Here is a 23,044-nt window from a genome sequence, read left to right on the forward strand (position 1 = left end):
CTGAAGTTCAGAGTGCAGTTCTACAGCGTCATGGCCAGAATACTGGCACTTCCCAGGTTCAAGCTCATAAAGCAATGACCTTCAAATCTAACAGTGATTAAAGAAGCAACTAAGACATAAGAGGACAGATCAGCACTAAAATAGCCATTCAGAAAAGATTGTGCTAGCCTGTGCACCTCCCTCTGATTCACAGTTGTTTGCCTTTCATTCGGCATCACTCTTCTGCCCTTCCAGCTTGCTTCTTTGTTCCCTTACTTCCACTTCTTTGACATCCTGTTCTTCCTCCCACATTTATCATACATCAGACATTCTTGATTCCTAAAGCATCCTGACACGCAAGGCATTTTTCTTTGAACCTGTCCTCCTCAGAGCTATCTATCCATCTTCACATTAGACTTCTGGCACTTTCTGATGCCCAGTTTGTGTGCAATAAGCAGTAAGACAAGGAGGACAAGGGAGCACCACTTCGTCACTGGCAGCAGTGCCCCCACATGTCCACATCCAGCTGAAGTTCAAAACAAAATGCAGCAGTAAGTGAGCCCTCCACTGCATCCCTTTTACACTATATCAATGTGACACACAATAGGTTTGCCACAGGCTTGAGGAGATTTATTAAAAGCAGATGTATGATTTATTTTTATTTTTAATGGCCAGAACTGTTTTATCTCAACATAAGACAGGTCTGCTTTGCCTTTTTCCCCCATATACTTCAAACTCTCAGGTGGCTCCAAACAGCACTGTGTTTCAGGGCTCCTCAAAGATGAACGTATTATTTGTCTTTACATCTTACCCATGGGGGAAGGCACAAATGTAACTATGAGCATGGAATTAAACGTAGAGAAAAAAAGATTAGGATTAAGTTCGTTCTGGAATTCTGGGTCAGAATAAGAGACAAAACTTGGGGGCTCACAGCCTCTGAACATCTTTATCTGTTCCTACCTCCCATTTCCCTTAAACATATTGTTTGCTCACTTGATTTCACAATTATGCTCCTTACACCTAAAATTCATCATCCCAAGAAATTCAGAGGTTCAAGTGTATCATTCTCTGTAAGGCAGACTTACTCACACAGATACCATGCTGGGCTTCCCCAGTTTACTCATACTATGTTTCTTCCAGCTCACTCTGCCTTTGTAATTCAACTTCATCTCCATAGGATGTGAGCAATTTGTTCCTGCACAACTCATTTTCAATTTCCTGCATATCCATAGCAGACACCCCGGGGAATCCTTGTGGCATTCCCCTGAGAAAGCACGTAACCAAAAAGGCAGGGCATTATCAGCTACCAGCCCCTAGTAAATAACAGGTCATTGCTCATCTCAGAAGCCATTCTAAAAAAAGAAAAGCATCAAAAAAATCTGTTTGTTTTTTCTTTTTTTAATAGACCTTGTGCTTTGTGTATACACAGATCAACCAGAAGCACAGATCTCATTCTTTACCAATACTGAGTAGATGGGAGGAGTCCGAATGCACACAATTTACAGAACAAAAGGTATGGATGTACTGCAGGGGTCAGGCAGTCCTGTGCTCCCCTCCCCAGTTAGCCACCATTCCCACCACTGCTCTACTCCTCTCTCACGCTGGGCAGGTTAAGAGCTAGCCACTGTGGGAGGGTTCCTCATCCCCTTTCTTCTCCATTCACCCTGGACCTGATACAGTTTTCCGACGCAGGTTCACATACCCTCATATCTTTATGTTCAACACAAAGTTCATACCAGAAAATACCCAGCAAGAATTTCTAGTAATTTAGCTGCTCAAGATAAACTCACAGGATTTCTGCTCTGTTCGGGAGACACATTGCAAGAAGTTTGGCAAGACTATAAAACTGTCAAAATACAAATCTTAGACTGCAATCTGACTCATATACAGACTCAATTTCCAAGTGTTGAGACTGACTTTCTGGCCTGCAGTTTCTCCAACACTGTTTATGAGTCTGTCAGACAAAATAAAATAAATAAAATTATATTTAAAAACCCTAAACTTTGTCCTATAGCAAGTTACCACTGTTGTGTTGAATTCTTAAACTCTTCAGAGTTTATTTGCAGTCATAGTTTCATGGGGAATATTACAATGCTATGCCACCCAAAGCCCAAGCCTTTATCTATGAGTACATCATGAGTAAGCCCTACTATGTTCCTCAGCCACCCAAATACCTTCTCTGTTACAAAGCACATGATTTTTATCATAGACAAGAACACGATGTTAGATTAAACTTAGCATTCAGGTCTTTAAACTAAAACTCTTCATCTAACAGCAAACTTTATAAGCTAAGCAAACTTACTGCCACTGCAACGTGCATTTGCAGATGACTGCAGGCACTAGCAGAAGCAACTCTAAGTGCAGACCTTTCCATTCCAACTTACCTAAGCTGCTTTGCATAGCTGAGTTCGATCTCTGTTCTTTCTTTGACAAACTTGATGTACTTTTCCAGAACATCGATACCCCACTGAGTGTGCTTCTCTAAATTGTCAAACTGGTCCTGCAAGGAATAATCATAAAACAAGTTTAGTCTCATTGAACCAAGGGAACTGGAAATAATTTCCAAGGCACATATCACTTTTTATACTATTATTAATATTTTCCATTACCGCAGTCAGACATTTTTTAGCAGCACGGGATCTTATACCAACAGAAATCTGTATCTTAGCATGAGATCAGTAATAATCAGTTTTCATTTCTAACTCACTTCCATTGCAGAAATTCCAGCCCTTTCACCAGTTTTCTAATGCAAATGCATAACAAAAGAAGTGACAAGACATGGATTCCCTGACCAGTATCATTTTATCTTGAAGAGTTCTTAGAAGTTCTGCAAATCCGAGGTCTACACCTAATTAATAACTTTGACATTAGTCTAAGAAATACATTTATAGTCCAGCTTCATCAGTGTAATGCTCTCAAATACTATTTGGAACAGGTAGAGCTTTCTACAGAACGGGGTTGACTTCCCCCTCCAGCCTCATGATTTGTTCTAAAATAAAAGACATGTTAACAAAAGATGCCACAAAATTACATTAGTTATGTTTACAGCAAGACTTCTTGTCTGTCGACATTCATATACAGATGCTGCTTTGTTCTTCAGATATTGTTGCCCTGAAAAAACACAGTCACACATGTTTCCAATAGAATCTTTTTTCAATCAAAAACATTCCACAAGTCCGTCTGGGATTTGCAAACGCCAAGAGAAATTAAGCAACTCTAAATCCAAATTAATTATCCAAGGCAACTTATGACTGTATGCTGAGTTAATCTAAATTACCTTTTTCTCTTGTTTTTTAAATTTAGTTACTTCATTTACACTTCCACAGCCATCCATTCCATACAGCATTTCAGAAGTCACCACACTGTTGTTGCGTTATCCACAACACTAGGATAAACGGTTTAAACTGTGCTCTATTGCATACTTATCCTTACCAAAATACAACACAAACCAAGCCTTAATATCAGCCTGAAATGCTTGGCAGCTGGCTCCATTATGTATTACAGGGAAAGTAAAGAACAGATTTTGTACATCTGTGGCACAGAGGTTAGATTTGCCGTGTTCTCCAACAATACGAATACAAGGAGGGATTTGGGTCAGATGCTTGGCTACCACAGTGAATGCTTCTGACAGCAGCAGAGCTTCTTTCTGTGCTATGAAGATCTGGTCTTGTGATTTCCATTTTGCAGGGCTATCATCAAACATTATCAAACCAGTACAAGCCCACTTCCTTAGAGGCACAAAATAACACCGTTACTACAAAGCCTGGTTTATGAATCTGCTGCTTTTAAGCAAATAACCACTCACTGCACTGCAGCATTTCTGGTTCTGGCGGTAAGTTAGATTGGTATCAAGAAAGAAAACTTCAGCTCTGAGCGAAACAATTGCAAGCAGAAGCTGCTGCTTGCCAACAAAACTGCTTTAACTCCTTTTTGAAGAGATGAAAGCCTTGTTACAGGATGGAAACTTGTAAAGCTATCAAGGAAGCAGTTAAAGCAACAGGCAATAGGCATGGAGTTAGACACACAGACTTGAGCATCACTCTGTTTGCTTTGGTTTAGCATAAGGTTCTCCTTCAAAGCCATGCAGCCAAACCAGACTAGGCTTTAGTTTGAATTATGTCAGTTTTAGTTAACCAAAAAGGCACCAGAGGGGGGAACAACAGCAAAAGGGCAAGTGTACGCATACCAAAATAGCACAGAACTTCTAAGCCTTGTGCTCCAGGAGCCATACAAAGTGGTTGAAGGCAACTAAAAAAAACCCCAAAGGACACAGAATAGAGCCCCGACAGCCTGCAGTCACCCTGACACCAAAGGTAACCTCGTTCACTCAAAAAGAGGACGCAGGTTTTCTGCAGGAAGTGAAGACGTGCACTGAGCCAACACATATTTGCATGTAGACAAATCCTTGTTTCAAACAGACTTCACAGCTGGGGAGAACAAAGATGGGGTACGGCACAGAGCTCTGCTCACCCGCAGGGCTGCAGGGAGGAAGCAGTGCTCTGCAATGAGGCAGCTCCTGCTCAGCTTCACATCCACAGCCCTAATCACAGTGACTGCGCTGGCATCAGGAAAGCTCTACAAACACGGCCTTCTGAAGGCTTCTGCTCGAGAGGTCGTGCAGCTATCCCACGCTCAGCTCTTCCACCATTTACATTATTTAACATAAACACACGCACATAAAATAAATACCCCATAAAACAGTCCATTAGCAACAATTTACATACACTCATACACACTCCCAACTTGTCTCAGGTTGGGGAATCCACGCACTACCCCCTCTATGCAAATTAAACCACCCTTATTGCACACATACACCATAGGAACAGCAAGAAACAGAACATCTCACTATAACTATACCCAAAGAGGAAAGGCTGGGTTCCCATTAGGATGGGATGCCTTTCAAGGAACTCCTGCCCTTGGATAGGGCTCAAGCAATGCCAAGCACACATGCAGAGCAGGTTCACCCTCAGAAAGCAATCCTGCTGGTAGATTTGTCTACACCTGGTGCTTTCCAGAACAGAAACCACCAGCAATACAAAGCTCTTCCACCACCACCCAGACTTCTCTCAAAGTATCATTTAGATTAAGGAATGAAAAAAAAACCTGAAGGCTGTTCCAGGCTGCCGACTCGCTCTGCCCTGCAATGCTGTGGATCAATCTGCCGGGCTGCCTCAGGAGCCTCACTTTGTCAGGTCTGGAGAAAGCGAGCTCCATGCTGAGCAGTGCAGAGGTGAACCCGCAGCAATGTGGCTAGCAGCCGTCGCTGACCATGTGAACACACTGACTTTCCATTTATACAACCAACAGAGAAACTCAGCCTGCACTGAGTGGTAACCAGAACAACCGTGAACAGATAACCCGTGCCCCATAGTGATGTCTTATATTGGGGTCACATATCCTGCTTTCAGCTCTTTTCTGTGTTTCCTACGGATGAAATATGGTCAGCAAAATTGGGAGCATGAGATTTCAAAGGAAAGACATCCACATCCTCCTCGCATCCCCCATGTGCTCAGCGAGCTGAAGGTAGGCAACAGCTCTATGCTAAAGCTAATGAAGCACAGGGACAAAAGAGGGTATGCAATATTTTGGTTGCAAAGGTAACCTTCAATTCATGGAATTGCAACATCTCTGATCACTGTTGCAGTGAGGGAAGACATTAGAAAACAAATTCCACAAGGCTTCAGCATTCTTTGGCAAAAGCAAGAACACAAGGCAAGCAGCATGATGCAGCATTTGGTGAGGAGGCTCTCATCAGACCGCAGCACAGGGGGACAAGAGGTCAGCCTGCACCTGTCTTCTGTAAAGAAGCAGCACCAAAACGTTCTGCAGAAGGATTCACTGCTTTCCTCTGACTCAGAGGCCAGTTGACTTACAAACACACTCTTGAGCAAAACACCGCAGTGGCAAATGAGGTACATATGTGGCTCCCACCACAGCCTTCACGTTACTATCCATTCAGCCTTCCAGAGGGCCAAACCCCAACTCCTCCTTTTTCAAATCCCCACACTTCTCACTGCAGCACCAACAGCTCCCTGCAAGGAACAGTGGAGCTTCGGGTGACGGTCCAGAAGCGCACATAATTAAACAGTCCATGTGGCTGTAACTCCTCCGTCAGATTCCAGCAGCTCCCACCTACACCACACATGCCAGCACAAACACTGTGTGCCTTCCCTGAGCACCAGAAGGGCCAAACACAAAACATTACCCTCCCCCCCCAAAGGTCCCACATGGCTGGAACTGCAGAGCTGAACACAAACTGCATCAGACAAACTGTGTCCTCACATCCTTTCATTGCTTATTGCACTTTCCAACGTGCATACAAAAATATAAGCTCAAAAGAGGAGAGTGCATCACTAAGCTGCATGGGAAGCCAAACAGCCAGAGTGCATTGAGAACTTCATCCCAAAGGCAAAGTGTTTCTGACTTCTTTTCCATCTCCATTAATTCTCTCCCAGTATTTTTATCGCTGCCCAAAGAACTTCATGCTCATACAGTCTTCCCGAAACTCAGCTGCAAGCTTTTTGCACCAACAATGCTTAAAATGGAAATAGTTCTGCCTATTTGCTTCTCCTTGCTTTAACTGCTTCTTTAAGCTGTCAAATTCCCTCACTCCTCAGCTATTCTCCTGATGTTCCACTCCCCAACAAAGCAAAGGCTCTTGGGAAGAAGAAAAATAGCCATTAAATAAAAACAAAAGGGAAATAAAGGAAGCACAGAACAGCTCTCTCTCCATTCCTAAGCCGCATAACATGGAGTACAACCAATTATTGAGCAATAACGCAAATGTTATTCCTGTGGTCTTTTGAAGGGAGTGCCTTATGGACCTGATCTCTAGAGAGCTTTCATCTATTGTGAAATCCTTCAGCTCAGAACTCTTTCAAAACCCAATGATGGCAATAATTTGTCACCAGTGAGCTTTAGCTATAGCAGAAATTCAGGGATGTCCTTGGTCTTCCCCTTGCTCTAACCTCAGGCCTCTGCAGCAAGGCAACACGTGTGCCTTGGGTAAGCACTTCCCATAAACAGAACAGCTAGTGCCATGGAGTCAAACTCTACCGTACAGCAGAAGCTCTGGGCTTTCAGTTTGGTTTCTTGTGCAAACATCGTTAGGTCCTCTGTTCAGATCTGTTGGGATCAGATCTGGGCAGCCGTATTTGATGTACCCATAAGCAGGTGATGCTGTCACTCTTCCCACTGCTCCCACAGGTAGCAGCAGCCAGGAGCTAACAGCCAAAACAAAGCAGTGGATGTGCATGCTGCAAATTCAGAGCTACAAACAGCAGAACAAAGCCTCTGTATTCAGCATAATCCTACATTTCTAATCCAGCAACATAAGAAGAGACACGTGATCATTAAAAATTCAAAATACTTATTAGCAATTCCATTGCATTTCTTCCAGAGTTACTTGTTTACTCACCCTCCTTAGAAGTACATTTTAACAACTTCAGATTTAAGGGGGAAAAAAAACAGTTGCTGGGACCTTCACAGACTCAGTTCAGTCCCACGTAGCAGCACAGCGCTGGTAGAACACAACAGAGTTCAGATGCACAGATCCACACAGACCTACAATAAAGCCACATGCAAATGCCACAGCCTTCAGGTAAATTAATAACAAAAGGAATATGTGAAGTACAGGCTGCTCCCGCGAGAGCTCTGAGAAAGCAGAGAGGTGCAGCAATAGGAAAGCAGCAGTGCTTGTTGATTCAGCCAATGCTGAGGAGAGAGAACTTCCCACACCAGTCTTGTCAGCTGTGGTCAGTGAACAAGTGGGAGGTGGATGCTGTTCACACAGAGCAGCGCAGGACACCAACCTTCTGCTTTGAGCAGCACAGATGAGGAGGGCTGGCAGCACGGACACAGCGATGGGAAGAGGAGAGCATCTCTTTTTGGTTCGTGCTCAAACAATGCTGGGCTTTTATCAGATGATTTGCATGGCTGATGGCACGATTAGCTCAGCACATCCGGCCCCTCTTCATAAAGCTGTTTATGATCGTATTTTTACTTCCAATTTTCTATTCGTCTATATTTCATTTTAACTTTCAAGTATTAAATTCTTACAGGTCCTTCACCTTAAGCAGAAATATTTCTACCTCATGTAAGTTATAAATGCCTCCGAAAACTCAGAGATTTACTCTCTCACCTCTATTTCCTCCTTATCTCCATCCCTTAAACTCATTTTCATACAGACCAACAGGTTTTTTCTTTTATCTCTTTTGATTCTCCCCAGAACTTGATTCAGATGAGAGAAAGAACCAATATTCCTTGCTGTATTTTTGGGCAACTGAGTGAGATCCAAACAGGTGGGAAAAAAGCCACCAATCAGGACTGGAAACAGATCATGTTTTATGTTGAAATCTCTTATGTTGCCAGATAAACTCACCTCTCATAGCCCTACTTGCTCCAATAAACACTAGCAATTAAGCGATCTACATTTCAGGCTTAAAAGGCTTTTTGCTTTCTGCACTCTGCTGAAGCTGCAAAGCAACCCAAGTTCCAGAACTTACACCAGGTTTACTTGGGATTTAAAACAACGTTGCCCCACTTCATGAGTATGGCCATGCACAAAGGGTGGCACTGGGGAGGAACCCTGCTAGGGAGACCAACCTCTCCATCCCCACCCAACCACCACCTTCCACAAACTCAAGAGTGACCCCTCCTGCCAATGAAGCAGAAGTGCTGTCTCATAGACAGGTTTGGGCCCTGCCCTCCTTAACCTGCCTGGACTGGAACTTGGCTAAAGACAAACAGGTACTGAAAGAAAAGTCAGCTGAGCGTACAGCACATGGAGAGCACGATGAAAACTGCAGTCACACAGAGGCCAGGCCAGTTCGAGTATGAGATCATCAGGGCTGATGGGGAACAAGGTGAACGGCAACACTGAACAAGATGAGCTAAAGCTCCATGGGTACAACTCCAACTAGAATGCCAGTCTGTTGCAATAGCACAGCTCACCTGCTTTTAGGGGAAGCGATTCTACACCATGCCCAGAGCCCTGCAGCAGGGATTCTGACAGCAAACCTCAGTGCAAAATGAGTCTTAGCAAGGTCAGCAAGCAGGGGTAGGAGAGTGAGCAGCTCCCCAAGAAGCAGCGTGGGGATCAGTTAGCACCAGGACACCTCTGCCTGCCAGGTTGCTGGGAGCACAGCCTGGCTGCTCACATGGGTGACCCACTTTGACACTCATTATGGAAACCTTGCAAAACCCAACACATGGTTCACTGCAGGAACCTCCCTGTGCAAGTTCAGCTGCTGCTGGCCAAGTTCTCATAAGCTGAATGCCCAGCTCCCTGCTAAAGCTCAAGCCATGAGCTGGAAGCACTGCTTTGTGTGAGCTGAGCTGGTGCTGGCTTGCGGATGCTCCTGATAGGACCAGAAACCAGCTGCCTGAGCCCCAAGGGGCCACTCCTGCCACTGCACAGCCATCCCCAGCAAAGCCCACATCGGACAGACCCCAAACTCTGCACCTAAATATCCTGGTGTCAAACTGAGCCTTTTCCTTCCCCTCAGCCTGCTGTACCCTGCAAAGGATGTGGAGGTAGCGCTTGCGGTGCTTTGCTAGCAATGGGGCAAGCAGCAGCACGAGCATGCAGGCAGGAAGGAAGGTGAGAGGATATGCCACCCGAGAGGATGTGGCTGCTGCAGTGGCTGTGAGATGAGACAGCACAGAGCAATGGTGCTGGGGAGGGAACAGGAGATGTGAAGAGCTGAGCTGGAATGGAGCTGGTGAGCAACAGGTGAGAAACAGCAAGCGAACCAAAGGGAGCCAGACAGAGAAGGACAGTCAGGCTGTCCTTGTGCATGCAGAAGGCTAACAGGAAGCCTGGCTTTCTTAGAACAGAGATTGTGATGTGAAGGCCCAGCTGACACACAATGATGAGCATAAGCCCATCTAGTACAGGTAAACATATAGGTGGAGTTTCATTTTCATTCACAGCCTATGAAGGCCATACTGTGATGGTACATGCTTGACACAACCCCCCCGTTACCAGTGGGAGTTGCTTCAAATTAAATTGCATACATCTCTCAGAAGAGGAAACACTCATCTTACAATGCATCAAAAACATCATATTCTTGGAAATGAACATTCTAGTTTTCTTTGAATACAGAAAACACCTACAGCTCAAAAACATTTGCAGTGTCCACGGTGCTTTTCATAGATGCCCATGCTGCTGCAGCAATTCATTTCCCTCAAATAAGTTTATACATTTTGAGGTTTGAGGCACCACAAGAGCTCACCACAATGAGAACCATCTGTCACAAAGAGACCACTCAGCAATGAGCGCTTCTCTTCAAGCATACAATTCCACTTATAAAACACACACAAGAAATCCCAGAATGGGACGGAGTTTTGTTTCAAAATACATTATAATGTGCAAATTACAGCCCAGAATATAAGAAAGCTCTTAAAGATCAAAATAATAATACCTCAACTATTGCAAGAAGTATGGTCAGAAACACCAACTATATTTAAAGACCATCGTTCGACTTATTTCTGTACACGTTCACCTACTTACACTGCAGATAAGCATGCATGTGCTGCTTTTCCTTTTGGTGGTACCAACTTAAATTGGATTATTTCTCATAAATATAGGGGAAAAAGCCAGCAGAATTAAGACCTTAAAATTCAAATAGGTTTCTTCACTCATTAGCTAAGCAAAGCCTAAATAAAGACTCATTACAATTAAGTCTTACTGAGGCCCAGAGAGATGATGCATCTCTATCATTAACATTAATGATACCCGCAGAACTCATTTAAAAAACAAAGAGACAAAACAAACAATGCTAACCTCTTCCTTCTGCTTGTCCTGAGGGAGGAAGACAGGGACAAGGACTGTTTTTTTGCTGACAGTATCCAGAGCAGCAGACTGCGAGCTGCACCGACCCACGGGGATCCGTCCCTCTGTGTGTGTTGTTATAAACAAGAGCTTGGAAAACAGGCAGACTCTGGTGCTCATCCCCTGCTGCTGGGCCGGCATAAATCACGGGCTGCAGACCCGAGCTGCCTCCCTCAGGAGTTGCAGCGTGGTAACAAAGCTAAATATATGTAGCTGTAGTTCCAGGAAGGTTTTTCAGTTAACAGTGTTGCAACTTTTCACTCTTCCTCAGCACCATCCCGCTACCCCGATTTAACACAGCCATTCTTTTATTCTCGGTTATTTAAACAAAGGCAGTTCTAGAAGTAACTCCCAGTAAATCTCCCGGTGCCTGCCTGTATCTCTGGATTAACTGTTGACTGATTTTCATCCTCTTTTTTTTTTCCCCCTCCACTCCGTGAATCCCTCCCTCAATAATACCAGCTGTTAAAATACAGACTGATGAGTTCTCCTGCCCACACAGCTTTCCCTTTGGGCAGTTGTGTGCTAATTATGTACAACAAACCACACAAGCATTGCTGCCCATTGCAGGGAGGACTACAATAGAAAAGCAAACAAGCATGCTGATGCATTGGAGAAAAAAAATAAAGACATAGAGAGGCCACCGTGCCCTCTGACAGCAAATTATATGCAGTTACAACGTTAGGATCTTATCCACAGGAACAGCACTTCGACCTGGAGCAGCATTTACAGCACACTAAGCTCATCACACAGTATCCAAGCAGCTCCATGGATCCTCAAAGCAGGAGGTTTGGTGTTAGGATACAGCTGGTACCCTGAGTTTCGATCCCATTCTGTTTGTTGTCTTTGGAACAGTTACATTTGGGCGGTGTGTTTTTGTTTTGTTTTAATAAAATAACCGCTTCAAACAACAACATGAGTGAATTTTAAGCTTTGAAAATTAAAAGCCCTAGATCTCCTTCCCTAAACACTGCCCACGTGGTCTATGTACAAAGAAAGAAGCAATGTCTGGTAGAGTCCATCTCTGATCTTCTCATCTCCATTAAGCAATTCAGCTGTCAGGTGGAGAATTGAGCATCTGTCTTAAATCCCTTCTTTACGCAGTTTCTAATGAACCAAAGATATCTTTTATTATCTATTTTCAATGGAACAGAAGAGCCCCTTCCCCTCTTTGCCTCCTTCTCTGGCTGCAAAGCACTCCAAGAACTCACTTAAGCACAGTCCTTATGGGATGCGTACACTGCAGCTCAGAAGAGAAAGATGTTGTAAAGGTGCTGTAATTTTGCACAGCTGGAGGCTGCCACCTCAAATCATTAAATGCTTTTCTATGGTTTTTCTTCTGTTTAAATCGGAGCAATGGAGATATGTAAGGTCAAAAAAAATAAGGTCCCTTTAAATCACATCCACAACCCTTCACTAATGCTGTAATTAAAAGGGAAAATCTCAAAACTGACTGCTTCCTCCTCTCTTTTTCCAAAGTAAATGGACCTAACAGCTGACAAAGACTCAAGTACTCCTTTTCAGATGAGGTTCAAAAAGCATTTAATATCTTAAATACCACAACATTACAAATACAGTCCTCAATTTATCAAGTGCCACTTCACACTCGGGACCAAATAAGATTACTGCTCTGCCTCAAGTATTCCTATCTGCCACTGCATTCCATTTACAACCCAGAAATTAGACCTGGTGCTTCTGTTCTGACCCAAGGAATAGTCTGCACCCAGAGCAAAAGGTTTCTCTATTTACTTACTTCAGAAATACATATGATTCAGGAAATCTAATGCACTAAGTAGAACAACACTTCCCCTTTTTGCAGGAGTATGTGGCATTTTAAATGTCTGTAACTCTACGCATAAACCCAACTGAAATGTGACACACAAAGTTCATCACTACAAAACTGGAGTTTAATACACAGTTTTTCTTAAATACAGTAACACCCAGTGCTTTCTATAGCTATGAAATCAGCAACCAAGGCATTCAGCTAACATCCCGCCTATTACCTATTACTTATCTCAGCTTATGGGTGATGAACTCTTTAGAGCAGGGACTAACCCCTGCTGGATGTGCAAACTGCACTGTTTCTTTTTGTCTGTATGTCAACAACAGCATTGGTGCTGATCCTACCTGCATCAAATACTCAAACTTCCAGCTGAATCCTGAGGCGCATCTCCTCCCCTCCCCTGCAAAAGATGAGACCACAGAATCCATCCAAGTCTAACAGACTAAATTATGACCAAAACCACACCTATGTGGCAACAGTACTGCTCATGTATCTCAGCAGGAATCAGAAACACCCATCTATGCATCACAACATCCACTGCAATCAAGAAACAAATATCTTCTGATAAGTGACAGCATCTTTTCCCTTAGAGGGAGAGACCACACGCTCACTTCTGTTTCCCTTACGCTCATCCTCAGACACTGTGGTACAACTCTCCTTCATTACAATGTGAGCTCATGTTAAAGTCTGAACCTGAAGAAAAGTAATCACTGTCTAAAGCCTCTCTGAGCTACACAGGGTGCCCCTGGGCCCCCAGCAGAAGGCTCTCTCAGTTCTCAGTAACAAGATCCCAGCAAATACTAAAGGAGCGCACCAAAGTAGGTGGAATAAAGAGGGGAGGAAATACCATGTAAAACACCGACCCACCAAAAGCACACAAAGCATTTGTTCAGTAGCAAAAACGAATCATTTAACGAGGCAAACTACTAAACAAGCACCAATTAAATTGCATTCAGCGACACAAAGGAAAGTTCTCCCACATACATTTCAAGTTCACAGGCAATAGGGCAGCATGCATACGGCCCAGCTGCAGCCATAAGAGAGCACGTCTGAGCTACTGAGCTGCCATGGATCTCCAAGAGGCAAAACCGTCACACAGACACTGAAAAAAAAAACCCACCCCGTTCATGCAGAAAGATTGCTTTTTGTTAGATAGGAAGATATAAAGACCCCTATCCTTTAAGCATGACGTTGATGATAACACAGACAGAGCTCTAACACAATCATCTCTCTCATCCATACGTGGGAAATGCTCAGTGAGCTGGCATGAAAGAAGCAGTAGCAGCAGCAGCAAAGTTCCCACAGCTCTGGCAGCAGCCCCTGCACACCCAGGGGCCGGCACAGGGGCACGGGGACAAACCAGAAACACGCGGGGAGCCGCAGCCCAGCCAGCATGGCCACAGTGTGTGTGTAGCTGGGCCAGGCTGGGAGCCCTGATGGACAAAGCTCCAGTTCAGCACACTAACCAACAGAAACTAAAATTACAGTTTCTAGAAAGTAAGTAGGGCATCTGGTGTCTGTACAAACCTAGCCTGGCTTCCTCCAAAACCTCCAAGCCAGACAGAACGCTTTATGGAAGCAAACCAACAATTAGGTTCTCTTTTGACCAATATGACCTGGAAGCCTAAGCATCACGAACAGATAACATTTCATTTCAAGTAATCCAGCATTTCTCATCCTTTAAATGCAAACTGCTGCCTTCAGCAAGGCCATTCCATTCACAACCTGGACAGGCAAGTCTAGCCGTGCTAAAGGGGGTCATTCAGTTTGCCTGAAACAACAGTCTCATGTCCTTGGGTTCAACAAAAAGAAGTGGCTATTTTAGAATATATGCTATGCCAATGATAATGACACCATGATTGAGGTTCTGAACCTTTATGAAGCTTCATTAAGCGCGCATCCTCACAATCCTAATGGGAAATACATCAGGAAGAACCTCTCTGTTAATCTAGCTTCGAAGACAGACATGAAACAAAAGCACCAGCCAAATTACAGCAATGCTTATTGGAGCACAGATTAAAAGCCACACGGCTGTCACACCAGCCTGACTGCTTCCTGTCCCCCACAGCCCATCCCCGTATCACCCATCTGCCTCCATCTATTATCACTGAAAGAATGGGCAGCCCTGAATGCTTTAATCCCATTCTTAACCATACAGTTGTGACATCTCCACCATTTTGGGGTGAGAAGGGGGTGTCGGTAAATTACACAAAGGAAAAAACGAGATAACAGTTCGGTTTCCTACCAGTTCCACTCCAGCATTAAACACCAACTCAAAACCTCAGATGGCACAATGGAAAGTATGCATCAAAACACCAGGCTGACAGCACCCAGCTCATTAACATCACCTAAGTGTAAAGGCAAGTGCTTTGTCTACATCAATCCTGAAACTATCTACAGAGAATAAATGCTTATTAAACAATGCAATTAATGTATCCGTGGCCATTTACATAAAAGAATTAATACGAGCCTCATATAATAAGGAGCTAAATCAGAGCAGAATGAAACTCCAAGGCCATTAATACTACCAGGAAAAGGTTCTTACTAACTTTGCTAAGCTCAGAATGCGAAACATTCTTCAAATACAGATCTTGACATTCTTTATAAAGCCGGTAAGGCTACAGCAGGCAGAAAAGAATGTAAAACTCTCTTTTAAGTAGTTTAGAACCAACAAAGCTCCTGGTATTTTAGTGACACTGCAGACTCTTGTAACACTGAAGGCATTTAGAAGTGCTAGCAAATTAATATGCTGCACCAATTCGTTTGGTGAACAATCTCATTCAGATCTTAAGCTGCTTGTCCTGTGTTCTGAATGTGTTAGCAGGCTGTAAAATCTGAGGTGCCAAAGATATTTTCTGAAAGAGCTTTACAGTTTGTCCAGCACACAGCAGCTTGCTGTGCTTGGGGCTGATCGCTGGGACAATGATAGAAAGCATTTTGTCACAAAGATGAACGCAGAGACCCCCACGTACGGGTGATGTTATTGGTTAAATAACCATAACAATAACCATAACAAACTATGGTTCAGTGTTATTAAAATTGTCATAACTGAAGTAACAGAAAGTTGCCGAGTGCCTGTATTACAGCATAGCATGTTTTACGGGAGTAGTCCTTAATACAGTGCTTTACTGAGGTCATGTCACACAAAGGCATGCTGTGCACAGCGCGCACATAGGGAAGTTTTGTCAATAGAAATACACCGTCACATCATCCTGCTTCCACTCTTCTGATGATCTCGGAAGGTTGAGTACAAGACCGCCACAACAAAAAAGCAAACAGAGGGAATGCTTACATTATAAGGTGCTAGCTGGGCTGTCCCACCATAGCAATTACAAACAGCCGAATATCCAAAAGGAAGGCGAGCACAGTGCTGCTCTTTTCTGCCCCTGTTGTGGGAGGAAATGAACCATCTGCTTCATTTCAAAGGAAAGGATTCCTCAGTAAGAGACCACGTGGAGCAAAAACCCTACAAGTTGTACACAAGACTTGCAGCCGTGCAGGACACAAAGCAGCTTTCTGGTGACATTCACACGTGGGTTTACAGCATAACTGCCTACAGAGAGGGATGAAGCTGTTTCCTGCTGCCCGTTGCTTTGGAGCACAGCCATTTAGGCATCTCACTTATTTCTTTAAGGAATAATTAGCTCCATAAAAGAAAATAAATTCTGTTCTTTTGAACAGGGATATGTGAATAACATCCACACTCAACTTTACAAGCCTGGACTAGGAGAATTTCAAGCAGATGCAATTAAATATTGATGTAGCTATATATATATTTATTTTTTTTAATGACTATTTATTTGAAGGCAATTAATTAGCCTATTGGAAAAATAATTCTTTGAAACATGGCTGAGACACACAGATTTCTTTGAGCATTCACTGAACACAGCCATTCCAGCAAAAATAATCTATTTTGGGTATCTCTCAGCATACCGTATCGATTTTCAATCCAAGACACAATAAAACCAGCTAGCTTTAGTTTTTATCTCAGAACAATAACTATTTTACAACGTGAAAACAAAAGAAACCTCTCTTAACAAACATCGGTGCAAGAGAAATGATTCTTTGCTCCCCAGACAGGGAGAGTCAGAAAGTGGGACAGGCTACATACAGACCTGTACTCCACCCCCACATCCTTCCATGCCATGCACTGCATCCTTCCAGCCCTGCTCACCTTTAATGCACATCACACACCTGCAAGGTATGGCCCAGAGATGCTTGGATTGCACAGTAGGGATGGGACTTGTGTCATGCTTACCCTTTCTTTGCTAAGCATGACACTTCATGGCCCTGGCTTGTAAACCTGCAGTGTTGTCACACTACACTTTTGACACCATTCTTAGAAACATACCTTTCAAATTCTGAAATACATGTTGACTTGAGTTAATCTTATGAGTAATGCAAGAGAGAGACAGAAAAAATAGCATGTATCAGAAGAAATAATCTACTGACAGAAAGCAAGATGCACAGGGAGACAAGAGAACATAATGAGATAGGAACAGAACAACTGGGACTGCTTCAGAACACCAGGAAAGAGAAAATTTACCAGAGCTCAAGACTACAGTGTAACACAACTGCACATAGAGCTGGAGAATTGTTGCAGATGGGATGCTAGAAACAAAAAGGCTCGAGAAAAACATGTCTGAAATGAGACCTGAGGTTCAGAACATTGCCGTGCCTTGCACAGGCACTGATGCAAACAGTGACAGATGTTCAGAGAACAGAATCAGCGATACTAAACTAAGCATGATGATCTGCAGTTCTTATTAACCTCCAAAAAAAAGGCAATGACCAATAATGCAAACAGACAACAGGTGCATAAATAAAAAGACCGGGCACTTAGCTCCTATCTGTGCTCAAGTAATTGAAGTTACAGAACTAATTTCTCTGTCTGGGCTGAAAGAAATCCTCATAGGCTTGCTTTCCTTACTTCAGCTTTCATCCCCTACCTTTCGAAGCCATTTTGTCTGCTGAACTGAAAAGCACAAGAGCGTAGAAGAAACGCCCTTGGCCACAGAAGAACAACAGGAACCTCCTGCCCAACCTTTCTCTGCATGGATTAGAGCATTTGGTCTTCCTACAGCAACTGGAGCTTCTGGGCACAATTCCATGAACATCCCATGATTCTCCACCTATTTTGTAACACAGATAGGCCATTTGCTTGATGAACACTGGAATCATCTAAAAAATATGAGAGGATATTGACTTGAATCTATTAGATGTTTTATCTGCCAAGCAGAGAAAGAAAGCTTGGCCTCTGAACCAGACCAATGCAGGGATGGTGGGGGAGAGGAAGAAAACAAACCCACGCTTACCTACGTATAGAGAGGATAAGGGAAAGCAAGGGATCTTGTCACAATTTGAGAAGAACATCCCCTCCAACTGAGAGGGCAAGGAGCTCATTCAAACACCACCTTCCACTTCTTGGAAAGCTACAGCTCTGGTTCACCTGAAACCATTACTGCATACAACCAAGAAACGGAGAGTTAAGTGTTAATTTCCCCACAAATCTCAGTGTTTAAACTCAAACAGAGGAGTACTGGCTATTGAATACAACCTGCTGGGCCAAAGAAGTTGATGTTATGGTAGAATACCTTCACAGAGCATCTCCAAACCTTCTCCTCAATGGAAGACCAATACACGTCTACAAGAAAAGAGCATCTGCTAACATCCAGTGAGAGCTCCCTGCTGTATTCACAGGCAGGATTCAGAGTCATTGAAAATACTGAAACCTTTGTCAAGCCCTCAGCACCTCTGGATGCATTTGTTGGAAAAGATCTCAGTGTGCTGTAGGATGGAAAATTACTGTTTATCTAATTCGGTGTGCAGACTGAGGCGGAATGAGACAAAGCCAGTAAGAAAAGAGAAAGACAGAAGCAATGTCATGTGCTTTACTCTCACCGCCTCCTTTTATTGCTGAGTTCTCACCTATAGAAACGACATTCCTAATTATTAGTTTGCTCATTCAATAAGGTTACTCATATATTACAGTTAATCCTTACTTACAAACACTTAATATACAGAATAAAACTCAGTCATACTATTTCATTCCTCCTCCAAGCTAATGACAGCATTTCCAGAAAAGCTGAATGCACTCGTGACATTTTTATCCTCAAGAGACTCATGTAATTGTAGACTCTGTAAATGCACACAAGTAAACATCATCTTAAAACGCTGCAAAATTAAGACAAACACAACATAGAAAGGAACCCGCATTCTAAGTAGCGACTGTTGAAAAATAAGCAAAGAAAGAAATCCCCAGCACAGTATTTCCCTGCTTTAAGATGCTTAATTCTATTAATTTAAGACCATATCTATTTTTGGAATGACTATGGAACTCATACAAAAAGGAGACAATGAATAGAGCTATGTAGTTCATGTATTTTTTTCCCCTTTTATTCCCTAAGAGAATCTGAGCATTAAGCACAGCACCACACAAAGGAAACGTATTAGTTCTCTTCTTTAAGGGTGATTTGTGCCTGAGGCTTTTTTGTTTTGGGTTCATTTTCTGATTATTTTCAACATTCTCCTTATCCCAGAAAGCTTCTCAAAGTGCATTAGGGCTTACACATGAGTCCCAGACTGTTTAATTTAGCCCTAATACCTTGAGGAAGCTTCAGAATGGATTGTTGCTATTCTGATTAAGGAATCAATCTCACCCCCTGCTGGGAAGGTTGCATGAACGCCTTGCCCCCAAAGGCAAATCAATATTGCTCCACTGGCCAGCAGCTTCCAAACACTGCATGCTCCAAAGTGTTCTGAAGAAAGAAGAACTCTAATTTTAAGATAGCATGCTGAATTCCCACTATTTCAACACCTGAAAAACAAGCAAGAACTAAGATGCTCAGCTCCTGGAGAAGCAGGGGTTGTAGCTCTTTATTGCCTCATCGATATTCCGGCTTTGTTTTGTTCCTAGAGGTTAACCCACAAACCAACCACAAAAGATAACCATACCAAGCCAACAGCAGATCTGATGCTTAAGTCAATGTGAACATCTATACATGATGTATGGTTCCCATGCATTTAAGGTAAAAGCCTGCTGACCTTGTGTGAACGCAGTGCACAGCTCTGACAAGTTGTTCCCAACCATCAAGTGTTTCAAATAACTGCTAATAACCAGGAGAAACATATTTGTATTGTTTAGCCTAGAAAAGGGTTTTGTTGGCTGCAACAACTCAACACACTCCCACAACCACTAAAGGTTAGCACCATTATACACAAGCTTTCTACTCCAGACTAAGAACATCAAGAATCCAGCCTCCAAAATTCCCTAAATTAGGTGTATGTGTTTCACAACAGCACATTTCTTGCAAAAATTGTCTCCTTATAATAATTACAGCTTTCCTATTTCAAGATAATTTCATGCCAATCACGCTGAAGCTCTGGAAAAGGAGCTTTCAGCAATTTCATATAGAGTACTGGTATTAGGATGACACAGACAAGGATCAGAGCAGAAGCCACAGTGGGAAAAGGGGAACAGCCTGCAGTTACAAGAGGAGGTGCAGAGGCACTCAGTGCTACACCAGCAATGGATGCATGCTTCCAGGCTTGTTTGCTGGGCTGCCTCACAGCCTCTCAGAAGACTACAGAGCCACAGAAGCGTTATTTTGTCTTTAAATAGCTAGGTTTCAACCCTATACCCCCCAATCCAAAAATAAGGCTGTAAATCCCCGGCGCGCTGATTTAAATAGGAGCCCGGTCACACATATCATGTGATATGCATTCTCACTGCCTAAAGGACAGGCTGGTGTGTTTGCCCAGCACAGTTCTGGTGCTCAGGTAAAGCACACACCAGCTGCCTGTGCCCCTGTGACTGCCCTCCACAACAGAACCCTCCTTAGCCTTTACCATCAGCTGCTGGCATGAAAAGTAGCACTGAAATTGCTAGCCCATACATACACCGGGTGGGTTTTTGTTTTGTTTTTTGTTTGTTTGTTTTGCATATAAAAGACTGAAGTAAAGCTCTGTTACACAGTTTTACAGTGTTGCTATGTTGAGAACATAAGCCAGTAAGCATCTGCTATGAAAAATAGATGTTTCACACATTGGAGTTGTAAGGAAATAGAAGCTCATGACCAGCACTCAAATCCCTGCCCTTCTTGTTATGCCTTTCCTGGGACAGCACACAGGCAGAATATCTCTGACTGTTACACCAGGGAGGCAGGCAGGGAGGTGAAAAGGCGTTTGTGCAGCACTCTATCACCGCTCAGTTTGTCCACCACCAGTTTTCCTTCACCAAAGTCTCAGTTACACATTCTTCATGAATGGCACTCCTATGAGCCCCCCACATTTGAGAGATCAGCAGTCCTCAGGAGGGCAAGAAACATTTCCCTCCCTCATTTCACTTTTGTCTGCGAAAACACACATGCATTCACTCACTGCTACGTGTCAATCATTCTTTCTTTTGTAAGTACAGCATAAGTGCATTCAAGCAGAATTTTCTGTGTAAGAAAAACATGGTGCAGAGTGAAAAATGCTATCTGTAAGTATTAGAAACCAATTTGCTACACAATTCCTCAGAGCTTTCCGCACAGAAGTGGATGAAAACCAGCAGTGCACGCAGTTCTGGTTACAGCTCTCACCCAGGGACGCAGTCAGGTATTCCTCCACAGCAAGTAAAGATGCAAAATGCAACCGCAGAAATCAGCGTGCAGACATTCAAACCAGTATGTCAACTCCACTGAAACACTATATGGAAAAAGCCACATGAAAGCAGTAACTCTGCGAAACCAAACATGCAAAAACAGCTGCTAGGTTTCTTCACTATTCTTTCTTATTTCTCATCTTCTGTTTATCCTTTGCCCCATTCCTTCCTTCCCATTCCTTTATCCTGCTTCCAACGTAGTCTTGATTTGCCATTCCTAGTACATGGCTCTCATTGCAGCTTGCTGGCAGACAGGGTGTGCAATCTCCGCTAGCATTTCAGGTCCCACCCAGAGTCCAACCCTACTATCCCCACATGCTCCTTAGGTGAATTAGCTCCTGATTTGTCTTCTGGCTAAAATTCCCTTTCTCCTCCTGAGCTCATCCTGCTATTTCTTTTTCCTTGTTAGTCCCAGCTCTCTCATCCTCCCCAAGCTCACAATCAGAGCCAAGCACATCACCAATTCAAGATGTCTCTCCTCAACCAACCCCTCTCTTGGCACTTTACTTCGCTAACCCAAACAGCCCCTAAGCAAGCAGCTGCAGGTTGCTGTGACTAGTTCTCAGTCAGAGCTCCACACCTCCTTCCCCACCACCTACAGACCCAAACATTGAGGAGACTCCTTTCTGCTCACAGCACCTCTTCTTCTTTTCCTCACCCTTAGTTGAACATAGCAAGACACACAACACTCCCATCCTGCTCAGCTCGCACACTGCTGTGATGGTTGTTACCTGACCAGATGGAGCCCTGCTGTGACACGGTGCAGCCATGCTTTCAATTCCTTCATGCTCCTTGCTGCAGCCCACCATCTCCCAACTCACTGATGCAAACTGTTCCCCCCACAGCTGCCTTTCCCCTGGGAGGAGAAGAGGCACACTCAGCTGTGGTGGCATTGCCTTGTCTTGCACAGAGCACTCCCAAAGCAAAACATGCTCAGGCACACCACAACTGCTGATGCCTTCAGCACGGATTCCTTCACCCAGCACTTGCAAGGTGGCATTTTCCAAAGACTTGCACATTTGCCTAATTCAGGCAGATTTTCTCAACACCAGAAGGCACATCCCTGTTCAAGAGCTTATCTGCTAAATTTCCAATCCTTCCTCCAATGAATAGGAGCAATACAGCTTTCCAGAAGCAAAGAGGTGTTGCACTTACTATGGACAGTACACCAGCCCTATTAGGGACTGAAAAATCCTGGCTAATCTAGAAACAAGAAATGCAAGGCAGGCATGGAGCAAACTACAGTGTGAGCACATCAGCTTTAAGCAGCAGAAAATAGAAGACCTCAACAGAAAATAAAACAAAATATAAACCAAGGGTCTAAGACATAGGCTGAGAGAGAAAACCCCTCTGCAAGATGAACATCCTCCTGTCACCTAGACAATAAGCCCTTATTGCATATCCACAGACACAGTGCCGTGAAAGTAAAATTCTCCTCTCCAAAGTGAATTATTCATGAGACAAATTGTAGCTGCTGTTCTAAGGGGTAATGGGGAACACTATCCAGGTCCCTTCCCTGTGGACACAGAGCAGCACTCACACCTGCTTCACAGGGAAGAATTTAAAGACTTTCTTTTATTCTTTTGGGTACCAAGCAGAAACATTTGAATACTTAACACCAATAAGAAGTTCATGGTATCTCCACAACAACAACAATAAACCAGTGCAGCATTCCTTTAGGATGGCAGGCTGTCTGCAGGACTCTGCAGCTCACAGGGGATCACACTTGTATACCGTTAGTGGCTATAACTCCATTTCAAGATTCATTCCTTCCCTCGGTTTTTCAGGGTGGTTGGGAGATCAC

At 43.6% G+C, this 23,044-nt stretch overlaps 1 protein-coding gene across 25 annotated transcripts in view; it reads right to left on the reverse strand.

Moving 5' to 3' along the window:
* The window catches only part of FNBP1 (formin binding protein 1), an 85,884-nt gene that overhangs the window by 56,855 nt on the left and 5,985 nt on the right, over positions 1-23,044 (reverse strand). For all 25 annotated transcript variants that reach the window (XM_072352999.1, XM_072353000.1, XM_072353008.1 and 22 more), the window contains exon 2: positions 2,364-2,479. In XM_072352999.1, the coding sequence (XP_072209100.1) occupies positions 2,364-2,479 (116 nt within the window). The remainder of the gene's footprint in view (positions 1-2,363; positions 2,480-23,044) is intronic.

This window comes from Excalfactoria chinensis, chromosome 18 (assembly GCF_039878825.1).
Source record: "Excalfactoria chinensis isolate bCotChi1 chromosome 18, bCotChi1.hap2, whole genome shotgun sequence".
Taxonomy (NCBI): domain Eukaryota; kingdom Metazoa; phylum Chordata; class Aves; order Galliformes; family Phasianidae; genus Excalfactoria; species Excalfactoria chinensis.